The 25761-nt window shown below is 31.1% G+C and overlaps 1 protein-coding gene across 3 annotated transcripts in view; it reads left to right on the forward strand.

Annotated features, from left to right (window-relative positions):
* Positions 1–25761, forward strand: part of Sema2a (Semaphorin 2a) — a 384224-nt gene that overhangs the window by 348818 nt on the left and 9645 nt on the right. For 2 of the 3 annotated variants that reach the window (XM_089225342.1, XM_089225340.1), the window contains 3 exons: positions 5–67; positions 21478–21585; positions 21679–21949. In XM_089225342.1, the coding sequence (XP_089081468.1) occupies positions 5–67; positions 21478–21585; positions 21679–21949 (442 nt within the window). The remainder of the gene's footprint in view (positions 1–4; positions 68–21477; positions 21586–21678; positions 21950–25761) is intronic. The other variant, XM_089225341.1, reaches the window with a different exon arrangement.

The following is a 25761-nucleotide window of genomic DNA, read 5'->3' on the forward strand; positions in this document are numbered from 1 at the left end:
TCAGCAGGATTCCATAAATCTGGAGCCATCAAACATTATGAGCTGCACGTCTAAAGGAAAATCTGAGGTAATGTAACAAAAGTGAACTGTTCTTTTATTTTTTTATCATTATTATGTTTTTTTTTTATTATTATTATAATAGTTATTTTTTTGTTATCGCTTAAAAATAATAATAAAATACTGGGGTGTTGGACGAAAGATATCTGAACCGTATTTCACGCAAAACAGGTATACGCGAGCGTTAGGTGGAGACTTTAAGCTTTGTTCTTTTTTACGTCGAGGATGACAGGAGGGAGCAATATGTTTACAATAACAATAGGGAACGAAAGAAAAGACGGAATTATTTCTCTTGCATGTGTGTACGCTCACGCGTGCCCATGTGTGTGTGCGTGAGTTTGCGCGAGTGTATAATGTATATATGTGCGTATAATATCCATGCCCAGAGACAAAGAGTAATAAATATCCCTGTATAGTTTGGACAAAAGAAGTTTTCTGAATGCGAAAATCCGGATTAAAAAAAAAACAACAACAACAAACCGATGTTATGGCGGTGGCGTACAGAGTAAAATCAACAGTGTTAGAAATAATATAGGTGCATGCGTGCACGTGTATACGTAAATTAAAATCGACTAAACCTCGGTCGGGGTGTAACGCACTGGACGCGTGTAGGACTTTGGTTTAGTGCCGTTTTCGCATCGAATTTAATTTGTAAAATAGCTCTTAATGCGTAATCCATTACCGTTAAGCTCGGACGGAAGTCAATAATCCAATTCTGAACCCGGGTTCTTGCGGTTTATTAATTTCTTAACTTTCTGGCCGCCAAACGACCCTGATCGTGGTACCCTCCCGCTACTGCTCCGACGTGCCCGGGCGGTGATTGAATTAAATCTACTAGAGGAGATATACCCGACATTGGCACTGGCCGTCAAAAGCAATTAGCATTTTAATTTAGACTTCGAACAATACCCAGACGCCCCCCGGAGGTTAAATAGGATCGTGATAGAGGGAAGGAAATATTGTTGACAGCAGAGATGTGTGAGGTGGGTGCCACCGCGGATCGACTGTATAGAGAAGGATTGGAGTAGGCACATAATAATAATACACCGTTTGGTCCATTCGACGAAACTCTTTTATTATTGAAAAATAAATAAACAAGCAAAAAATAGTATATTATATTATATTTTATATACATAAAACACTTCCATGTATATAATATATGTGTGTGTGTGTGTGTGTGTATAAATATTAAAAATAAAGTCACTGCAGAATACCACAGCCGTCAAAAACAGAGCAATGTTGTTCTATATCGCTATTATGCAAAATAATAATTATAAGCACATCTCTGCCTGCGCACCATGGACATCGATGACAGAGCAGAGTACACAACCCTTAATTCAGCCAACTATCAAAAACAATAATGGGGTTTTCGATGTAATAATGGTTTGATAACTCGGTTGAGGAAGAGGGGAGGCGTTGTCCGTGTCTTGTTTGTCGAACATAATCCCGCAATGACGGCGGCGGGATATCCCGATCTTTCGATGTGCGTAGAAGTTAATTCAGATGGCCACCAACAACCCATAGAATATGTATATACACATCCGATTTCCAAGCAGAATGGCATCTGGTATAAATCAATAACAATATAAGAAAAACGGTTAATATATATTGCCGTATGATGTAAACCCATTCATGACTAATTTATTATGACATCTTTCTTCGGATTTTTTTTTTGCTGATTTGTTACACACACACGTCCATCAATATTGGATAGTGTACTTGGTTTTACTCACCCGAATATAATATAACGCCCACACGTGACGGTGATAAATATTAATATTATAAAGTAGTTATTCCTTTATTTATTGACAAACATAATCTACAATCTGACACAATCAGCAAATAAAATAAATAGGTATTAAATACCTTACAAAAAACGAACAATGATATTGTTATACGAGGGTAATCATCTAACGATAGAACCCAAAATGTTTCTCTCCTTCATTTATAAACGAACATATTATACAAATAATAATAATAAATATTATGTTTATTTTTAATCACTACAGTAGCTTAGCTTTCTTTTGAGTCTACAAGTAAATGTGTGATTTTATTGTTTCAATGTTCATTGTCTGGCTTTTCAATTTTAAAATATTCTTGGAGTACAAAAAGTTTGATACATCTATGAGTTTTCAGAAGAAATCATGCGAAAAGTCCGAATCGATATTATGAATTTTGGATGATTGAACAAAATCCCAAATTGAAATCGCATATTAATTCCATATAAAAGAGATCATTCGCCTTAAACGAGATAATGAAAAAACAACAGTTTTAAATAAATATTTTATTTAAATCATTTATGGTAACTAGTTTCAGTCACGGTTATTTTTGTGTTTTTAGAAAAAACTAAGATATTTTTCTTCGTAAACAATAACTTTTTAATGTCACATACTAATTATAAATTAAGATTATTACTCTAATATTATTACATACTTTTGTCTCGAATATTACACACCTTTTTAAAAGCGTACGGTGTTAATTGAGAATAGTAATGCTATACAAAAACCAGCGGTGTATAAAGTTGTTCAACAAGTTTGTTTAAAACTTTAAACGACTTTTGGTCATCGGTAAATATTTAACGACGAACACAGGTATTTTAAATCCTTCCATTTTAATATTAGTTTTATGCCTTTTTTTATATTGGGAACAAATTTTGTTTACGCTTATAAACATCATAATACTGCTCGATATCGAAAACTACCTTTTACTCATTACACGTTTAAAGACTCTAAACAAACAAAATTACTTTTAATTGATATTGGGCAAAGCGCGGAATTACGCGAAACTTCAAAAGTAGGTAAAACAATATGAAAATCCAAAAGGAGCTACTGAAAAATTTCCGACTTCAGTCGCTGAGATCCTGCGCTCATCATTGTTAATGTTTGAAGTGTGTTTCGAAATTCTTGGTCATTGGTGGCGTGAATGCAGTTTGCTATTTTCAGCACCATTTCATTTTTACTCCACCGGCGGCTATTGTGTTCTTTGTGTTTCAAAAAAAATTATATTAATAATAATAATAATAAAATAAAGTATTGTTACCGTTGTTATGAAAGTGTCTGTAAGTTTAAGACGCGAGTGCAACCATCGGCGTAATAGGAACAGCCAATAAAATTGTGCGTGCTGTATATGTGAACTTGGGAAATTGGCAAAGTTTGTACGGGCTCGCGCGTTATATTTGAGGTTAATACGAAACTTACCGGCCGCGTTTACTGTGCGTGAAATGTGCACCTCGAAGGTGTATAATAATAGTGTCCCGTTCCCCAAGTCGTTTTATGTGTATCACTAGGTATATAGATATTCAACTAGACCGTTAAAACGTTACCATTTATTATAATATGTATATATATATTTCAAAATTTAATTCGAACCTCTTACTCGTTACGAGCACTTACGACATCCGTAACTTCCGAGTAAAATTATTAAAAAATAAAAAATAAAATAGTTAAAAAGTTTCAAACGTTTCTATAATAAAATTTAAATTATACTATCGACATTCTTTTCTTTTTCTTTTTTAATTCGTGGTCGAGCATACGACGCAAGTATAAAATAGGTAATTCAAGTTAATAATTATTATTAATTATAATATTATGTGCATTTCTAATTATGTCACACGTGATTAATCTGATTAATTAATTTGAAGTTTTTAAAGTATCAAATTATTTATGTGTTCAATACATTATTTTATATTATGAGTAGATAGTAATAGGTAAAATATCAACGCAAAGGTGTTTGGATAATATTTTTTCTAATTACTATTCACTTTACTTAAGTGTAATAGTATAGTTTTTGTTATGACGTACGATTGATCGATCATGAACGCTTTCAATGTTATTAAAAATATTTTTATTTAAATATGGTTTAAAGGGGTTATAATCTCCTGAATAAAATATTCATACCGTTCGTCGTTTGATTACCTAATAATAATTATACGTTTAACATTTTTAACAATTACATTAGACGGTACTCAGTTATAGTAAATAATCGTTTTTGTTCATGATAATAATATGTCCTCACTCATTAATAGTTAATACGCGTTTGAAATATTATAATAAAATGTTCACTAATGTACGGTAATCGTCATCGTTGTAGTTTTAATATAACTTTCAACTTTGGGATTCGAATTAATCCTTTACGAAAGGTGGTACGGCCTCAATTTTATTTGCTTTTTTTTCCACAAGGCAAGCCTCATTGTGTCGGAAACCTTACCTCCACCACCTTCAGCCGGATATTGGATAATTTACCCCCGAATACAGTCTGACACCGTAACGATCACGAACAACACAATTTCTTTTTATATTTTTTTTCTGTTTTACTTTTCCGTGTATACATCATGTATGTGCTTATTGTGGCACGAGGCCGTGACGGTTTATTGTCAGATATACAGTATATACATGCCGTCGAACACACTGGTAAACAATACAAATGGGGTACCAAGAAAACACTGCAGGTATAGGTAGGTGTTGGTATTGTAGATACTGATGATGTTCAACGCAACACAATCGATGTGTAGTGAAAATTCGAAAAAATAAAAAAGGTCAAACAGTTTAAATTTTGATCCAGATTATTTTATTTAAAAACAGAACAAAATTCTTCGTGCACCGATTTAAAAATTAAATATTACCTGCCCAATTATTGTTATATATTTATGTGTGTGCCATTAATAATTAAATTTTCCCATTACTTCACACCTAAACTCTCTCTCTTTCTCACTCATCCTTTCCCTAAAACTAATAAATATATATATATATATGATATGCTTGACTGTGAGTGTGAGTGGTTTTACTAGTGTACTACGTGTAAACCTTTTTTGATTAATTTAACTCGTCGCTGTGGAATCAGATTAAAATACCTTCAAAATTTATTAAAAAAGCGATATTACGCGCTGCTTGTGTTATTATGAAATATTGCATTAACATTATTATTATTACTACTACTAATACAGCTACCATATATAACAGAACCAATATTGAAAACAAATTATTCAGCAAAATTAATAATTCATTTTACGTCTATAATATTCAATACTAATAATATAATATAGTAATCCGTGTTACACGTAGGTACATACCTACTTTTTATTAAATACGTTTTAAAACCAAATTCGTACAACACATTTTTAACAAACAACTATTTACAAGGCTTCTTGAATTAATAAATTTGTTTGATTTTTCGTTTTTCTCCAATTTAATACATCACTGTTCAAATATTTTTTTACTCATCAGTTTTTATAATGTATATCTTGTATGCTTAAAATAATTAATATATTTGTATTCAATGTAAATAGTATAGTACATATTTAACATATAAATATATTATATTATTATTATTATTATTTTATTGGGTTAAAAGGCTTCAACATCCCAGGTCATTAGCCTAAAAGTAATTATAAGTTAATAATTTTATGGGGAGACATTTCTATAAAGAGTATAAAGGGGGATGTAAAATATATTATGTACGATTTTTTTTTTTTATTATTATATCTGGGCAAATTTGGAGGTTTAAGGGAAATAAAATATAATATGCCCAAACATTACAATATTAATTACAGACTTACAGTGAAACATTCTTAATGTTACAAAGTCTAAGTGAGAGATAAAAAAAGTTCCTATAAAGGATATAGAAATTTGTTTAAATACTAAAAATATTTAGTTCTAATTAATTGGTTATGGTTCTCAAAAATATTTAGTTAAACAGAAAATTTAATAATTGGAATTTGGAAGTTCATTTTATGAACGTTCACGATTTGAGTTAATGTAAAATATCCGAGTCATTCAAATACAACGGGTTAAAAATTCACAACTAATATCAATACTTTATAACTGTATAACATATAAGTTGGTAATATTTTTTTTAACTCTAACACTTATACCCATACAGATGGGAGATGGACTCATCTCCCGATTTATTTTTTCGTTAAAATCTTTTTTATACATACTCATAGATATATGAAATTATTGTAAAAAATTAGTTAATTTACACTCCTAAACTAATTATTATATAACAATCGGAAACAAAATATAATATATTCTGCTTATAATAATCATTATTATACAGCAAAAACTGTATCTGCTAAAAATATAATCGTGTATGAACGAAAGTATTTATTCAAGTGGTGAAGTGCCCTTAATGAACAATGTTGACCATGCGTTAATTTTCTGATCCTTTAATGATTCTCCATTGTACTCATATTGCAGTGTCTAAATTACTTATGATCTTATTATATCATCTTATCCCTAACAAAATTGCTACAAAAAAAAATTAATGATCCTCGATTTGGCATTATGTAAGGGGGACATTTTACAATGTACTTTTTTTTTGTAGAAAGCACGAGAAATAAAATGTTTTAAAATTGTAAAATAAATCCTTAAGCCTATGTACGTAACTGAATAAATGTATCTAATATTTTATATTAATATATACTTATTTGAATGTATAGTGTTAATAGAATTAGTGATTTTTGGTGAAGTAAGAAACCCGTCATCAACACAATTTAATTTATTTCCTTTTGGCGAGTAAGATTACGTAAATATCGTTTAATACACTGGAAAGTGAAAATAATTATCAGATGATGACTGAAACAATAATATAGTGGCTTTTTCATCTGTTTTATATCATCATGACACGAAATTATAAAATGAGTGTTTATTTTTCTTTTAATATTATTACTCGCGGAACCGTATTCTTCGTTATAAATCAGTGACAGCTTTACTTAACTATCTTTTAACACAAATGCTATAAGATTTAATTATATAAAAACACTTAAAAGATTGTTAATCTTACATTCAAGTAAAAACATTTAAATTGCTCTTGAAATTTGTTCACAAAATTTACAGCATCCATTCACATCATAAAAATATGTATACCAGCATATAAGATTATGAATACGCTATAAGTACAGTCAAAATGATATTAATTTATCATTAAATATATTTTAATTAATAAACATTAGTATTTAGTACTCCGGTTTAACTTTAAATTTTAGTATGTAAACGCAAAGTTTTATTTTTCATTCAAATTACTAAATATAAGCTAAACAGTATTTTTTATCAAAACCCGAAAAAAGGTATCTATTTCTTGATAAAGCTCATTCTTAATAGACATAAATCTTTATAATTTTAACCGAAAGTGAATACTAATTAACTACAATTAAAATTATATTATTTCCATATTAGTATATTACTTACATTTTCTAATATTTATAGCATTCATTTAATATAGTTATCATCATAAACTTGATTACTACCATGTACTTAACGAAATACTCGTACTATTACGAAACACAATTTTATATAAACTTGCAATTTAGTTTAGTGTATTTAAATCTACAAGTTATAATTCAATCAAAAAATAATACATCCATATTACGTCAATCTTTGAAATTATGAAAATTAGTTTTCATTATTGTTTACTAACTCGAGTTACAATGGGATTGGAGTACCTACGGCACTTTAGTGAAATTTCAGATGACCTTAATCATGTTAATATTTTTCGCGATTTTACATACAAATGCCAGCTGAATTATATGATGGTATTTAATATACGAGTACCTACATGGTGCATCCATCATGTTTTAAAATACTTTTACATTTTTATTTGAAATTGAAAAATAAACACTGAACATATACCTACTTTGTTGTTATACCTTTATATGAAATATGATATTATATTTCTTTCTATTTACGAACCATAAAATAAGTTGGTGTAATATCATCCCTCGTGTAGTCGTGTATAGAAAATTTAAAAAAGTTTCTGTAAAACCATATAATAAATTCATTAGAAAAATACGCTGTTTTATCGCCAACTCGTGCTTAACTTTTTTCATTGTAGCTGACGGTTAAATCAATATTGTAATACAAAAAGAGAACAAAAACTAAAAGTATTCAATTTAAGAGTTCATAAAACATAGCTTCTTTAACATATATTTCATTTGACTAAATGTTACAAAATTAATTCGTCACTGCAAGTACTGGTATTGTATTATTATTGGAACAAAGCGACACATAATATAAACTTAACACGTGCAAACCGTACCAACATACCGCCAACTTTACATCCTCCAAACACAATTTAATTTTTCTGGTGCTATTTATACGTTTGCAATACTATAAATCAGTACTGATTCGGTTACCAGTAAACCAATTTAAATTGTGTTTGAAAAGTTTCATTTTATCTCTTATAGGCATGCTTAATATTACGTGATTTTCTTTTTCATTACCTCATCACGTCTAATATGAGTTGGTACGGCTATAATATTATATTTTGTTCAATCTATTAGTATCGGTATTTTACGTTCTTGGTGTTAAATACCTCTATTCGTACTCATCACGGATCAGCTAATAGGTATACTCGAGAACTTAACTCCAGTCGTCGTTGCCTTCGTCTTTATATTATATAGAAACAAGAAAGATTTTTTGTAATATTATCTATGTTAGTCGCGAGTCGCGACACGGCTGGCTTTCAGGGTATTTCGACAAACAAAGAGACGAATGCGTTTCAACCATTAACAGTAGCAATGTAGCATGTAATATAATAATATAATATCATGCAATGATATATTTATGGGCACATGATGGGACGGCTAGTACAGTGCCCATAATATAATATGTATATGTATATGTATATATTATATATGGATATTATTGTATACAGCCGTGCAGAAACCGAGATCCACCGAAGTATGGACCATGATAGTATAATAATAATATCGACGTCCGTAATGATAAACGTTCCCGCGTAATATAATAATAATAATATATTATAATATCGTTTCGCCGCTGTATAGTTGAACCTCAAAACGCGTCCGACTGAAAACCCCCCAGTCGTAACAGCTACAATTTCCTGACCCTGCGCTGTCGCATATATCTATAATATAATACCTATACCGACCCTACAATATACGCGACGCATACGCCCTCGACATATTATTATTATTATACATAGCTATATTATTATTATTATATCCATCGGATTTCAATATTATTGGTCACACACGCACGCAAGCACTCCGAGTCCCCGGGCGATAGTAAATAATAAAGATTCGGATATCGTGTCCGGTTATGACCGCACGCAGCAACGTGGCCAAGGCGCTTTGTCATCCGTTTTCGACACAAACGCCCATCATTCATGCAAACACAAACGTTTTGAATACGGTTTCCGATTGTAATCACGAAATCCCAACGCGCACCCACCACCGCCATCGTCGTCGTCGCCGTCGCCGTCGTCGTCGTTCGCTCCTAAATTATTATAATTTACGGGGGAGATGTGCGTATTCGCCATTCGAGGTCCGCACACACGCACACATGCGCTAAAATGAGCAAAAATTCGCACACGGTGTATAATATATAATATCACCTATGTCCTATACATACGTACGTGAGCCAATTGTAATTTAGCGACGGGTCCCGGCTGGCGACTAGGCCACAGAGGTGCACGAGTGTGTGCGTCTGTGTCTGTGTTAGTATGTGCGTACACGTATGGTAAACACGATGGAGGAGAGCGTCTATGTGTATGCGTGTGAGTGTGCGCGCGAGAGAGAGCAACGATAATAATTTTCCGAGTTATTATTTACGATTGCCCGGTCGGACCCCGAGGTCGTATATTATTCAGTAGAGGTCAAAACATTATTGAAATTTTCCATTTTTTTCCGCCAAAAATATTCCCCCTTGCGACCACCAAACAGGCAATAATAATAATAAAAAACATCATCGTATATACTATATTTTATTCGTATAGTTTCCCTGCGCGATGTGAAAAAAAAACACCGAAATTTATTCGACCGAACGACGAACAAATTAAAAATATGTTTACGGAATACGAAAATGATTTTACATATTTAACCAGTATAGCAGTAGGTATATAGGATGATTTTTTTACACATTTTTTAAACAGATTTATACATTTTTTCTGTTTGTTCCTTATAAACTATTATTATTATTATTTTGATTTCATCCATCATATTGCCATAATTGAATCGATTACCTGCATATTTAACGATGCAATATCAGGGCTAGTATATTTATTCGTCACATTTCAACTCTTAATAATATGTATAATAAACATAAATGACACATATTATATATACCTACATACTAACATACATTTTTATGTACTCCGCTTGAAATGAATGGGAGAATTTATTCATAAAATATTCTACTTATCTACCTACCTATCATGAATACGATAAATTAATTAGTAGGAGAAATATTTTTCTCCCTATTATTAACATTTTTATACAACTTATTAATAACAAAAATTATATTACATAATATAGTTATGTCATCTAATTGAATACCACCATTCTGCTGTCATATTTATTTGTAGGGATTTGTTATTACCTACTCTTTTTCGAATGAAATAAAAACTACGCATTTTCACCATTAAAATAAAGCCATATTGAATAATATACCACCTTTTTTATTATACTTTAAGTCACTTAAGGTTTTGTAGTCCTTGCATAATACATCATTTATGTGGACAAATAATTATTTCAGCAGAAATATCTTTTTAAATCGTCGTAAAAAAAATTGAAAATAATAAAATGTACTTTAGAAATTAGGTAGAACCGAAAAAAATAAAATACTTTACGATTCTTTCTTCTTTGATAGAGAAAAATATAATGAAATCGAATAGCTGTTAAATTATTTTTGAAAATTTCACTTTAACTTTATGCACTTATGATGGTGTTAATGATATAGCCATTGGAATGTTACAAAAAACCACCTCCAACCATCAATGTGATGGGATAGGAGCTTTCCATTCAGGTGGAAGAAAAGCATGTCTAAACGAAAAATTTTAATTACATACTTCTTTTGTAGTGTTGCTTACTACAACTTACTGTTGATGAAAAATAGGTGGGAAAATAAATGACTTTTTGAAATGGGATCACCAGAAATAGGTAACGACGGCCATTAGTTGATTGCAAAAGATATTTAGCGCAGATATTGTAATTTGACATTCTTTGCATCACTTTGTCCGTTATTACTTTAATATGTTTTCAATCGTTATCAAAATAATTTTAACTCTCGATGTAGGTAATTAGAATTTTGGGTATTTTTTTTTTCAAGTATACCTGCCTATATAAATTCAAATATGTAATATTTTATCTATTTGTATAATACTATAATATCGTTTGAGTAACTTAGTCTATTATATACACTCGCTTTTACATGCTAACAACCGTATACACTGTACTTTGATTGTATTTCACTTTAAATTATATTTGCTTAAAATAAATAAAGCTGGTATAAATAAGTAAAAAATATGGACTATATTTCCTTAAAATATATTGCTCATAATATTTTACAGTTGTGTATTTTGAATGTACCTATATTATTGCTATATTATTATAGGTTTAAATAGAATATAATTTACATAAAAATATGAGGTCCATTTCCCCAGCCCCCCCATTTTGGAATTTCGAACTTTTTTTTTTTTTATTCGATTGTGCTACGTTAGTGCCGTTTGTTCTACATGGTCTCACGTTTGTGCTGACTTCCTAGGCCTATGAAATTAAATTTTAAGTATGGCGGGGCTGACGAAATGTTAGCCCCCCCATTTTGGAATTTCGAACTTTTTTTTTTTTTATTCGATTGTGCTACGTTAGTGCCGTTTGTTCTACATGGTCTCACGTTTGTGCTGACTTCCTAGCCCTATGAAATTAAATTTTAAGTATGGCGGGGCTGACGAAATGTTAGCCCCCCCATTTTGGAATTTCGAACTTTTTTTTTTTTATTCGATTGTGCTACGTTAGTGCCGTTTGTTCTACATGGTCTCACGTTTGTGCTGACTTCCTAGCCCTATGAAATTAAATTTTAAGTATGGCGGGGCTGACGAAATGTTAGCCCCCCCATTTTGGAATTTCGAACTTTTTTTTTTTTTATTCGATTGTGCTACGTTAGTGCCGTTTGTTCTACATGGTCTCGCGTTTGTGCTGACTTCCTAGCCCTATGAAATTAAATTTTAAGTATGGCGGGGCTGACGAAATGCTTACGTCGCAATATTGGCGTTTAAAAAAAAAATAACACAGTTGATTCTTGATAAACACTATCAATTAGTTGCTTAGTAAGATCACTAAAAATTTCAGTTACTTAATTAAATTATAGTATAGTGTTAATACCTTTTATTATTTTATTATTTTCCCATTTTCATGTCCTTATATCAATCACTTAATTAATATATTACTATAATAATTTCTAATTAAATATAGAGCCTCCTATATCTATATTATATATAAACAAAACTGATATGCCTAATCAACTTATAAACTTCCGATATTTGGAGGTGTTTATTTTTATCATTTTAGTATCGTCTGTTTATCAGTTCCAAAATATCGTACATCAAATGTACATCAATATTCCGAACATTAAAAGGGTATAAAAAATGGTATTACATGATGTATAATATTATATAGATAATGAATGATTAAAGATTTTTAAACTTAAAAATAATAAAGATACATAAACATTTTAAGTTGAATTTTGACAAAACTCATTAAAAACTCGAAAACTTAATTGTATATAGTTAAATGTTTACTAAACCAAAAAATCCCAAATATACATATAGTTTGAATAAATAAATAAATAAATTGAAAATAAAATATATACAAATAAATAAATTAGTTAATTAAACTCTTAAAATAATTTTATAATTCAATTCTTGGTAATATTGTGATGCCCGTTATTATTTTTATAATTAAACCTTTTTATCTCACTGGTGGTGTACTTAAGACAATGTTGTTCAATGTAGTCAAGGTTTTAACGTTCAGGAGACAGTTATAAATGATTTTGCCGTGTTATTAGCAACTGATTAATACAGTACATTGGTGCATACCTATATATTTTAAAACAGAAATAAATATGCAATAACTGAGAATTTAATATTGAGTGAGTAAATTTAGAGATAAGCTAATTTTAAGATTAAAGTTAGAAAATAACTTTCGCTTTTAGGTGAGCACCTTTTTTTAAATTCTGTTGTTAAATAATATTGATGCACAAATGATGTAAAACATTAAAATGGTCCAGCGCAAACATTGTATAATTCAAAAATTGAATTATACGCAACTGTCTCACAATTATAGTACTATACTATATTAACAATAGACAATAGTAATGCGCCAACGACAACTTGCATTATTTTTTTATAATAATAATTAAAAATGCATTATTATTATCCAACATAGGCTTTCTGTATTAGCAATATTATGATTAGGTATAGAAATTAGAAGGTGATATAACTACAGCAATAAAGTATAAAGATGTTAATCAGGAAATTTCTCAAGGCCGTACATGACTAATAATATAAGATCATTTTTAAATATTTTTTGTTAAAGTATATGTATATTTATATTTAATACCTACGAAAAATATTCAATATCAATGTATATTTCTTGAATGATGAGTGTTAGTAAAATGCTGCCATTAATGTCTAAATGTGTCACTGATAATAATTAACTAATAGTTCAAACAATTTAATGACTAGGGGGGGGGGGGGGGGAATCTTAATTTTAATCGAAAAGAAGAATCCACTACAAATCGACTCAGAATTGTGCACTCCAGATTAACACATGGATACCTCATGTCAAAAGAAGAACACATGTGAAAGATGTTGGACTCCCCTCACCATAAAACACATACTAATGAAATGCCAACTCTATCAACAGGAATGAATAAACTTCAACATTACAGAAACACTAGATTCACTACTCGGTCCGGATCCCGCTCAAAACAGGAAAATACTTAATTTTTTTAAAGCAATAAATCTAATAGACAAAATGTAATGTAAATATAATGTAAATATAATTATGTAAACGTATCCACAAAAAAAAAAAAAAAAATTTAAATGGCCTATGCTGCCGGGTTATAAAATTGATCAATAAAAAAAAAAAAAAAAAAATAATTACATTCAGAATAAATATCAAAGTATTTATCACAAATAAATTGTATACAAATCCAACAAACTTTGTAAGAAATATATAATGATAAAAATGAAAAAAAAAACTTAAGAGTGGTATTATAATAATTATAGGTTTTTCATAAAAAAAGTAACAGTAAAATAAAAATAAAAATAATGATAATGTCCTCCATTTATCATATTATTAGTATTAAATTACAAATATACCAACATATATTGCATTACATTTAAATTGTGTAAATAAGCATCTCTGCATTCACAACTGTAGTGTCTTTGCATTTTTGTGGGATATTATTATAGTCATCATATAATTCCCATTTGTTTAACCCTTCTCGAAAACAAAATGACGTATAATGACCAATACTGTCTACAGTTATATGTGTTGGTTTGGTTAAATGTATAACCCCACGAATTTTGTAAACTTGTCTTTTGATTGTGATGAAAGCTGGTATATCTTTTAATTTTATTTGTATTCCTGAAACATATGCATTTTGGTCTTGAATCAGATCAACATCTGTGTTATCGGTGACAGGAATTTTCGTAAAATCTATGTTTGGCGTAGTCATTATTAAAATGTGTTCTCCGTACCTGTAACGCGTAAATCAAATTACATTAATAATTAATGACTAATTACTTATAAGTTATAACAAAAGAGTAATTCTAAAACAAACGTGAGAAAATATTCTATAAACTTATTCTACTTCTATAAATGTTCTCTATCAAATTGTAAAATTATGACTTATAATATTCTGGTATATATGAATAGTATCTTTATCATCATTATTTTTCTGGGTACGAAAATCTTAGTTTTTTACTTAAATATAATTTTATTAACTACCAAAAATATCAAAGACGATATATTATTTATTTATATAAAATTTCTTTGAAAATTTATATTTTTGATGAATAACTATATGTATTAGGTACTTTCTAGATTTATTAATAAAAGCTAAAAAAAAAACTATATTACTACCCATTTATACTAGATATTTTGCATTCCTACAGGATTCGCATGCCTAAATTATCATATTAATTTGGTAAATATATGTTAAGTACACAACTTGAATAGAATACTTAGTAAGTCTACTAATTTTTAAATGTCAGTAGTTTGGTATATTATTTTATGTGAAAAAAATATCCTTACTTGTATGGATTAATTAAACGACGATTGCATTGGTTGCATTTGTTTACACTTCCGTCAGCCATAAGCAGCATGTTAAGATTTTGAATATCATTCACACTTATTAGAATTGGCTGCTGGTTAATTTGCTGACGTGGACAACTGATACAATTCTGGGTGTCCACGCGAGATGGCCAATTTTCTAATAAATTTCTCGCCATGACTTCAATGGTGGTGTTAACTTTCAAACGTTGCCTCCAAACCTCCAATCCTTATCACCAATTCTTATCATTCTTATCACAAATCCTAACCTCAATCACCTCCACAAACTTTCGACTTTTATAAATCCAACGACTTGGCCCCAAAATCAATATCCACTTTCAGCGAATCCACAGGGCCTCCGAGTTTCCGATGTCAGCTAGTTTGATAATAATATATTATAATAATATAATCTAATCTAATATAATAATAATTAATAATTGTAATATTAATTCGAGGTCTGTGGTTCGACCGTTGTCTCTTATCATTGATTTTCACACGATTGTCTCGTATGAAAAACAGAAGACTAGACTTTGTATTATAAATTATAATTATAATAAAATTATTTTATAACATGAATTATACTATATTATTAAATTAAACAATAATTTCTTTTTTATGTACCTATTAAAATGTTTTATGTAATAGGTATCTGGTATTTTACTAGAATACAATTTCCGTTAAGTTAGATTAGCTGTGACGTAAATTTTTAAGAAATTTTAAGATTAGGTAAAAATATATTTCACCCCCTCCCCCGTAAGAGAGGCCTAGGTATGCCACTGGACTGAAACATCGGAGGAAAATAGACATAATTTTAGTCAAAAATTCTGTGTCAAGGAAAATGAACAGGGGAGAAAAACGATATCTCGTTTTTGGAGGAAAATGGAACCACCCTTTATTCTAACACATAATATATAATATATAATTATAGAACATATGCCATAAAATATGTAGTTAAAACAATATTGTGTTTGAATTATAATATTAATAAATATTTTTTCTCGTACAATCTTTATACAATTTTTTCTGAGCCATTTTTGGAACCATTTTGGAGTCGATAAAACGATTGCATATATTAAGAATGGTATTGGTTTAAGGTTACACTAGTAACACCACGAGAAAATTTATTTTTCCGAGATTGGGGAGATGAAAAAATGTTTAAATTATGATTACACATAAATACAAATGAAATAACAATCGATAAAATATTTTTTTTACGTGTATCTATATATGTATACTTTGGTAGTACCTACTGAGGTAACAGGCCTGATCCGCTCTATATAAAATTTAATTTCATAGGGCTAGGAAGTGAGCACAAACGCGAGACCATGTAGAACAAACGGCACTAACGTAGCACAATAGGTATTAAATATAAATATACATATACTTTAACAAAAAATATTTAAAAATGATCTTATATTATTAGTCATGTACGGCCTTGAGAAATTTCCTGATTAACATCTTTATACTTTATTGCTGTAGTTATATCACCTTCTAATTTCTATACCTAATCATAATATTGCTAATACAGAAAGCCTATGTTGGATAATAATAATGCATTTTTAATTATTATTATAAAAAAATAATGCAAGTTGTCGTTGGCGCATTACTATTGTCTATTGTTAATATAGTATAGTACTATAATTGTGAGACAGTTGCGTATAATTCAATTTTTGAATTATACAATGTTTGCGCTGGACCATTTTAATGTTTTACATCATTTGTGCATCAATATTATTTAACAACAGAATTTAAAAAAAGGTGCTCACCTAAAAGCGAAAGTTATTTTCTAACTTTAATCTTAAAATTAGCTTATCTCTAAATTTACTCACTCAATATTAAATTCTCAGTTATTGCATATTTATTTCTGTTTTAAAATATATAGGTATGCACCAATGTACTGTATTAATCAGTTGCTAATAACACGGCAAAATCATTTATAACTGTCTCCTGAACGTTAAAACCTTGACTACATTGAACAACATTGTCTTAAGTACACCACCAGTGAGATAAAAAGGTTTAATTATAAAAATAATAACGGGCATCACAATATTACCAAGAATTGAATTATAAAATTATTTTAAGAGTTTAATTAACTAATTTATTTATTTGTATATATTTTATTTTCAATTTATTTATTTATTTATTCAAACTATATGTATATTTGGGATTTTTTGGTTTAGTAAACATTTAACTATATACAATTAAGTTTTCGAGTTTTTAATGAGTTTTGTCAAAATTCAACTTAAAATGTTTATGTATCTTTATTATTTTTAAGTTTAAAAATCTTTAATCATTCATTATCTATATAATATTATACATCATGTAATACCATTTTTTATACCCTTTTAATGTTCGGAATATTGATGTACATTTGATGTACGATATTTTGGAACTGATAAACAGACGATACTAAAATGATAAAAATAAACACCTCCAAATATCGGAAGTTTATAAGTTGATTAGGCATATCAGTTTTGTTTATATATAATATAGATATAGGAGGCTCTATATTTAATTAGAAATTATTATAGTAATATATTAATTAAGTGATTGATATAAGGACATGAAAATGGGAAAATAATAAAATAATAAAAGGTATTAACACTATACTATAATTTAATTAAGTAACTGAAATTTTTAGTGATCTTACTAAGCAACTAATTGATAGTGTTTATCAAGAATCAACTGTGTTATTTTTTTTTTAAACGCCAATATTGCGACGTAAGCATTTCGTCAGCCCCGCCATACTTAAAATTTAATTTCATAGGGCTAGGAAGTCAGCACAAACGCGAGACCATGTAGAACAAACGGCACTAACGTAGCACAATCGAATAAAAAAAAAAAAAGTTCGAAATTCCAAAATGGGGGGGCTAACATTTCGTCAGCCCCGCCATACTTAAAATTTAATTTCATAGGGCTAGGAAGTCAGCACAAACGTGAGACCATGTAGAACAAACGGCACTAACGTAGCACAATCGAATAAAAAAAAAAAAGTTCGAAATTCCAAAATGGGGGGGCTAACATTTCGTCAGCCCCGCCATACTTAAAATTTAATTTCATAGGGCTAGGAAGTCAGCACAAACGTGAGACCATGTAGAACAAACGGCACTAACGTAGCACAATCGAATAAAAAAAAAAAAAGTTCGAAATTCCAAAATGGGGGGGCTGGGGAAATGGACCTAAAAATATGTACCTGTGGTCCGTCAAACTGATGATTTAATTTGAAACTCTAAGTTTATTCCGAGTTATTTATAAGAAAATCGGTCAAATTCGATATAAAAATAAATAAATAAAAATGATTTTTGCACCTTTGTAAAATTATAGTGAAATAAAATAATAAAACGAATCTTCTCTCTTCTCGATCGTAATATATCTTTACTCCTCTCTTTCGCTCGCAAACAATTTTGGCCCATGATGTTAAAATGAATCTCGGATCGAATTTGCTTTTAAAAAAAAAAAAAAAACGTCGTAGGCCTCTTAATAATTTTATCAAAGTGAGATACGCGACTACGATGGGACGTATTTAAAATACCTAAAAAAAAAATTATGTAAAACTGACGTGTGTGTGATCGAAGCAAACAGCAGTAAGGTATCAGGTATGTGAATAACAGAAACGATTTTCAATGAAAGTTGGTATAATAATAATAAATAGAAAAGCAACGTATGAGCTTTAATCGCGTGAGAATTTACAACACGCAGCACAGTATGAAAATATACGAAAACAAACAATATCTAGTCGGAACACATCATAATGCATAATAATATATTTCGCCTGTTTTGGCGGCATTTCGCCGTAAGCCAATTCGTATCGCCGTCGTGTGTAGTGATTGACAATAATATTATTGTATTGAGTGTGGAGAGGGAGGGGGGGGGGGGGGGGGGTGACCGCGATGTTACACTTTTCCGGACTTGATAATATTACCTACATAGATACTAGATAGTGATATTATAAAACACGATATTATTATTTCTGACGCCGCCAGAGCTGTTATCGATCAACAATACATTAAAATATATACCTACGCCGCCGCACGCAGAGTACTTACAACTTACATTGTATACAATATACATAGTACGTAGATATTTTATACACAAATATATGTATATACTTATGTACTTTTTTTCAACCCCACACATTTTACCACCGTGGCACGCCACTGATATAAATATATATGAAACGTTATCAATAACGAAGTTTCACCGATGAAACCGCCCATTATTGTACAGCGTGTAACTCCGGTCTAGATACGTATATACCTACATAATAATATATAATATTATTGTCGTTTCCCCGGAGATACTCGGCGCCCCTCGTCACAGTGGTTGTGGACGCGCGCTGAAAATTTACTGAATAATAAAAATAATACAATATGTATATAACGTAAGCGTCATGTATATTTTTTACATTATCACACGTAGGAACGCGCACACAGACGAGGGTTTTTTCACCGAATTTCCCCGTTAGCATTTCATTCTCGTATATACCTATTTAAATAATAATATCATAATATTGTTTTTTGCCTCGACGTCGGATCTCACATCGCGAATGTAAATTATTATGTGGATAATAATATATGCGATATGTGTGATGACAAACCCGTCGACTTCTTTTTCAACGATGACACGATAATCCCGTGACTGTTTCACTCCCCCCACCCCCCACGTCTAAATAATTCAGTCCACAAATCCTTACAGTTCATTATACAAGATATACATTTGATACACAAACGACTAACGAGCACCTATCTAAAATATAACATTACTCAATACTTGCAATATTACGACCGATATTCCTCGGTAATTTAATTTTTATTAAATTTATTCTATGGAGTACTTAATTCTTTGTTTGCTTGTTTCTTTTTTCTTGATGGCATCATGTTTTACAACTCTCAGTAACACGGTAAACGAATTTATAAAATGCAAATATTTGACTTAAATTTTAATAATATCTTTGACACGAAAGTATTCGAAATACCGCCTACTTTATTAATAAAATATATTTTTACCAATTTAAATTTTATAAATGTGTGTTAAACTTATGTATAACCTACAATAGACAACGCAGTGGTAAAAATAATAATAAGGTTTGAAAAGGTTGAAAATATTTTTTATTAATGTGCACGAGGACCTCTAATTTTTACTGTATTTTTTAATGACAAAAAAAATATTTTTATAAATATTATAATGTAAATTGCTATTTGTGTTTGCTGCAATAAATTACTGAAATTTTATTAAATATAGGTTAAAGGTATCACGCAATAAAATAAGTTAATAATATGTTATTGCAAAAAAAAAAAAAAAATAACACAATATGAATTATTTTAGTCAGATTTAAAATGTAATATAATATACATCGTTCAAAAGACACTATATTATAATCACTCCTTCTTGCATAGGTAGTGAAATAATAATAAGTTAACTCATAGGAGAGACCATGTCTGAATAAAAAAAAATAATCACAATAATAGTGATAATGGCATAAAAGCTCTATAAGAGTTGAAAACTCTACACTAATATGTAAAGTATAATAACAAAATTTTTTTATTTTTTGCTCTTGCGACTATTATAATCAGAACATTTTTTTTTTAATTTTCTTAAAACAAAAACCTATTTCAACGTGACATCAAATACTTAAAATACTTTTAATATAATTATTATTTTTTAAATACACAAAAGTTACGGACATTATATAGATATAATATTACATTATATAAAATCGATGCATAATGCCTATTGCCTAAACAATTGATAATACAACACTACCTACACTATCAATATATTTTTTATTAATATTGACCCAAACACACCTACATAAATACGACGAGAAATAAAATAAAATAAAGAAAGCTAAAAATAGCAAATTAAATAATAATTACAACGTACAAACTTCACACAATTAATACGATCGAAATAATGTGAGCTGAAAAAACTCTCTTGTCAACAAAATAATTATGCAGTCCAACAACACCAATCGGACAAAGTGGCCGCGACACGTTACTCATGATCCACGTCCGAAGAACACAACCCGAGGTCGTCCTGTTACCATTTGTCTTCCTTTCTTCTATCCCGCTAGATTCACTCGCTTAATTCGCGTCGTGTTTATGAAACTTTCGGTTGCCTTTAATTTATCTGAATAAACTTTTGTTCATTTGTTGTTTTACTCTGCGCTTGACCCAAAGACAATATAATTAGGAGACGCTATTGCGCTGTGTTTCGTCTCACCGCCTATATATATAACGATTTATAACTACATAACATTTATCAAAGTCTATCAGAACTTTGGTTTCACGCGCGGGTGGCTAGATTTGAATTTAAATGATATTGACACTTTATTTTTTTTACTCCCACAGAATTTTGATTGCCGAAACCACATCCGAGTCATCCAGTCGATCGGTGACGGTAGCCGAATATACATTTGCGGCACAAACGCGCACAATCCAAAGGATTACGTGATCTACGTGAGTATATTATAGTATACCAATAATCTGTACTGTAATTTATTACACTTGATCACACTCTGATTTGTTATTTGTATTTTTGTCATTTTTCAGTCCAATCTGACACATCTTCCCAGACACGAGTACGTGCCCGGCGTGGGTCTGGGCACGGCCAAATGTCCGTACGACCCGCTAGACAACTCGACGGCCATTTGGTCAGAAAAGGGCAATCCGGGACAATTGCCGGCTCTGTACAGTGGCACAAACGCCGAGTTCACTAAAGCGGACACAGTTATTTTCCGGACGGACCTGTACAACTTGACCTCGGGACGTAAGGAGTTCGCGTTCAAGAGGACGCTCAAATACGACTCCAACTGGCTAGACAGTGAGTGTTTATCGGTGTAATATCAACGCATTCCGACTATATAATATTATTCGCGATAAATTGCGTCGTACAATCTGATATTTCTATAATATTAACAATGTCAAGAATATACAATGGCACCCGATTAATGTGTTCGCTGCCGAGACTTGCACAGACTTTCACGTTTATGTATATTATTATATTGGACTCTGACCGCACGACGCAATATAATATTCGTACCGTCGTATAATATTGTATAACATTATGATAATAATAATAATATATCTACTGCGTTTACGTCGATCGCTTTTATACTGCACCTACGCCCGTTATTATATATCGTGTTTATGCGTATAATATACATAGACATAATATTATATACTACATCTGTACGCGAGTTGGCCGACGCTATTACGGTGCGCGATGGGGCGGTTTGGTTTTTTTCTTATATACATATATATTATTATTATTATTATTATTATTATTATGATATGTAAATGACTGCCACGCGCGTATATACTTACGGTGGTGCCCCGCTGCCGTTGCGGTCGTGTACCGAGGCTTATGACGGAGAGGAGGACGTAGACTATTTCGAAACGCAAACACGTATACCGGCTGGGGATAAAACGCCCGCAGTGACTTTTCCGGGGATTCGGGAGGGCGAAGAAGTTTGATTCGGCAATAGGTATGGGACTGCGGAAAGAGAGAGGAACTACTCTGAAACGGAGAAAAAGTCGAAAACGTCTCAAGAACCCCAACAACCGACGGACCACGTCTGGTGCATTTATATATATATATATATGTATATGTATATGTGTGTGTGTGTGTGTGTGTGTGTGTGTGTGTGTGTGTGTGTGTGTGTGTGTGTGTGTGTGTGTGTGTGTGTGTGTGTGTGTTTTGTGTGCTCACGTGGTAATGCGGGCTCTACCGGGTCTCCACGGCCATGTGTATAATCCGTCGCCGCGGATAACTGACAAGACGTGACAGCGCGCGGCGTGTGATAAATTGCTATCGGCGGCGGCTGACGACCACGACGAACGTCGCTTTTTACCCGTTTTGAGGGTCGAGAGAGCGAACGAAAAAGCGTGCGTGTCCGTCTCTCCGGGCACTGGTTGATTCTTCGGACCATAATATCGTCCGGTAGAATATATAAAATATTTTAAACAGAAATCCAGTGACGTCTCGCGTTCCCCTCCCCTGCAGCATCGTGATGGTGTCTCTCGAGTTGTCAGTAGAAATTGAAAAATGGTACTGTATAATTTCGCGCTAAAGACGGTACAGAGGAAAATTACGGTTTTTGTTAGTTGGTTTTTTTCTCGATTTTCAATTGTCTGGACCACGGTTCACGAACGACCGACGATTACAAGGGAGATCACGCTCAGTTTCCGAAACGATTCACCACATCTCACAGCTGGACGGACTACGAATATAAACTCGGGCCATATAGTTTTTATTGCACGGGAATGGTCGATTTAATCAATAATATTGTTTTATGTCGAAAGAACGACATTAATATTCTCAAATAATATTTTACGACCTGCAGTGGCTATAAAATAAATAATATATTTATATATTATTATACATTTAAAAAATCGTAATCAAATAAGTGGACAGTGGACCGCAGATCGATTTATATAAGTATATATTTTTCTTATCAAAATTAATGTTAATTCAATACTTCTAAATATATATTTATTTATAAGATAACTTTGAAATATAACTACTTTAACATTTTTCACCATTAAAATGTTACCTTCTGTATATAATATTATAGGGTTTTTATGTAAAGTTATCTAGGTACCTTTTACAGTATTATGTATAATATCACCACTGTGAATTAATAAAATATGAAGTTTATAAAAGTTTGAAAAGAGCACTATTGCTTAAAATCAAAGCAAAACCCATCGACTCGAACACTTTTTTTTTTAATTTCCAAAGGTTAAATTGTTTTACACTTACAATAGTCTTGTAACGGGTTAATTCGTTCTCCCTCTTTCAGTGTTTTTAATTGGAGTTAAAACCCCAGTAAATTAGGGTCACGTTTTTCGAATTATCCCATAAACGTGATAATGAAAGTCCTAATACCCTCCGGGCCAAAAGAGTATTTTCAAAGCATAACAGTTATGGTTATCGTCCAATAATAATGATGGCTGAGCGGAAGTCTTAAATGTACGAATCAACTTATTAAAAATGTATCAGACTTAGATTAAATGTGTGCTATATCAGTTTACCTTATAGTCAATACTATTAATTCAAAAGCCTCTTGGTAGGTTATGAATAGGCTGGTGCTTATGTAAGTGATTGAAAAAAAGAAGGGGAATCGAGGTTAGACGACTATTAAAGTTAATCTTCATATGAAAGTGGTTTTACAAAAATAAAATTCAACTAAAAAATCAATTGAGCCACCCCAGTCATTTATTCGAGTCACAATATAATACTAAATAATGAATATACAAATTATTAAACTAATTTTAAATTAAATTGTTTACTCTAGGAATGTACTTACTTAAAAATAAAAATAAAATAAGTCAGAATTAAAGTGAAACGCGAACTAAACACGCCAGTCGCCAAAATATTTTAATAAAGTAAAGTTAGCTATTAAAATGTAGTCGGTGCGACTATATTCTGGGGTTTATCGATTTGTCTGTTTGGACAAATGGGAAATGACTCCGTATTTAAAGGGCTAAACTTTAATCATGACTGAGAAGATTATCAATTTCCAAAGGGGTTCGCGAGAATAATGATGAAAACTGTCAAAGAATGTTTACGGCCGTTAAACATATTATATTTCAAAACATTCATTTGATAATATTGGTAATTTAAAAACGTTTGACAAACGCAGAAAACAGAGTTCAAATTTTAATTAATTCAACACATCACTACATCAGTTGGGGAAATAAAAAAATAATGAAAAATTATAATATGTGCAAAGTCCAAAACCACAAAGTTTTCGCTTTAATGAGTTATTCCGTCGAAACGGAAAACAAACTATTTCAATTCAAAGATTATCATGGAAAAACTGTTTTATTTATTGTTCCGTACCACTGACGAGTCTTCAATTCAAGACGAGGGAGAAAAGTTACTATTACCAACTCGAGAATTTTTTTCAGAGACCGTATGGACATATTTTGGCTTTCGGTATTCGTAAAACTTTTTAAACGAAAAGTCAAATTCCGACACAATCGATTACACGCACAACCGTATACATATTATTATTACTTGCGTCTATAAATGTGCCGAGCGCATACGCGTGTGTGGACCATAAAATCGACTTCAGTTTTTGTATCGCATAAACAACGCTCACAGTTTTATTATTTCAATCCACTCGGAATCTTCTTCCCCGTATTCTTGTGCGTGTTATATGTTATATAAGTATGTGGGATTAATTCTGCCACCCCGTTGTTGCTGGGGTTCACCTCGTGTGCAACACCATCGTCCTCCCTCCTACCGCCTGTACGAAATTGTGTTCGTTAATAACGCGGGAAACGCGTTTTCGCGAACAAAGCATTTATTACGTTATTTTTCACTGTTTATAATATATATATATATATACGTACCTATGTGCGACGATACACCACGACGTTCATACTACCTATATGCATCCTATACCAATAAACTACCGACAAAAAAATGATCATAAAAACGCGCAATCATTGTGAAAATCGCCACCGGTGCGTGCGACGGCGTGCACATTTAAATATATTATAATAATTATTAATCAGTCGCACTGCAAACTGTGCATCAGCCGCTCACTGTACGCATAAATCCGTTTATACGAGTGCAATAATCGTTTCGCTGTAAAGCGCATAATATAATATGATAACGATCCAGTC

This window comes from Diuraphis noxia, unplaced genomic scaffold (assembly GCF_037042655.1).
Source record: "Diuraphis noxia isolate RWA-SAM2 unplaced genomic scaffold, SU_Dnox_SAM2 contig0004, whole genome shotgun sequence".
NCBI lineage: Eukaryota > Metazoa > Arthropoda > Insecta > Hemiptera > Aphididae > Diuraphis > Diuraphis noxia.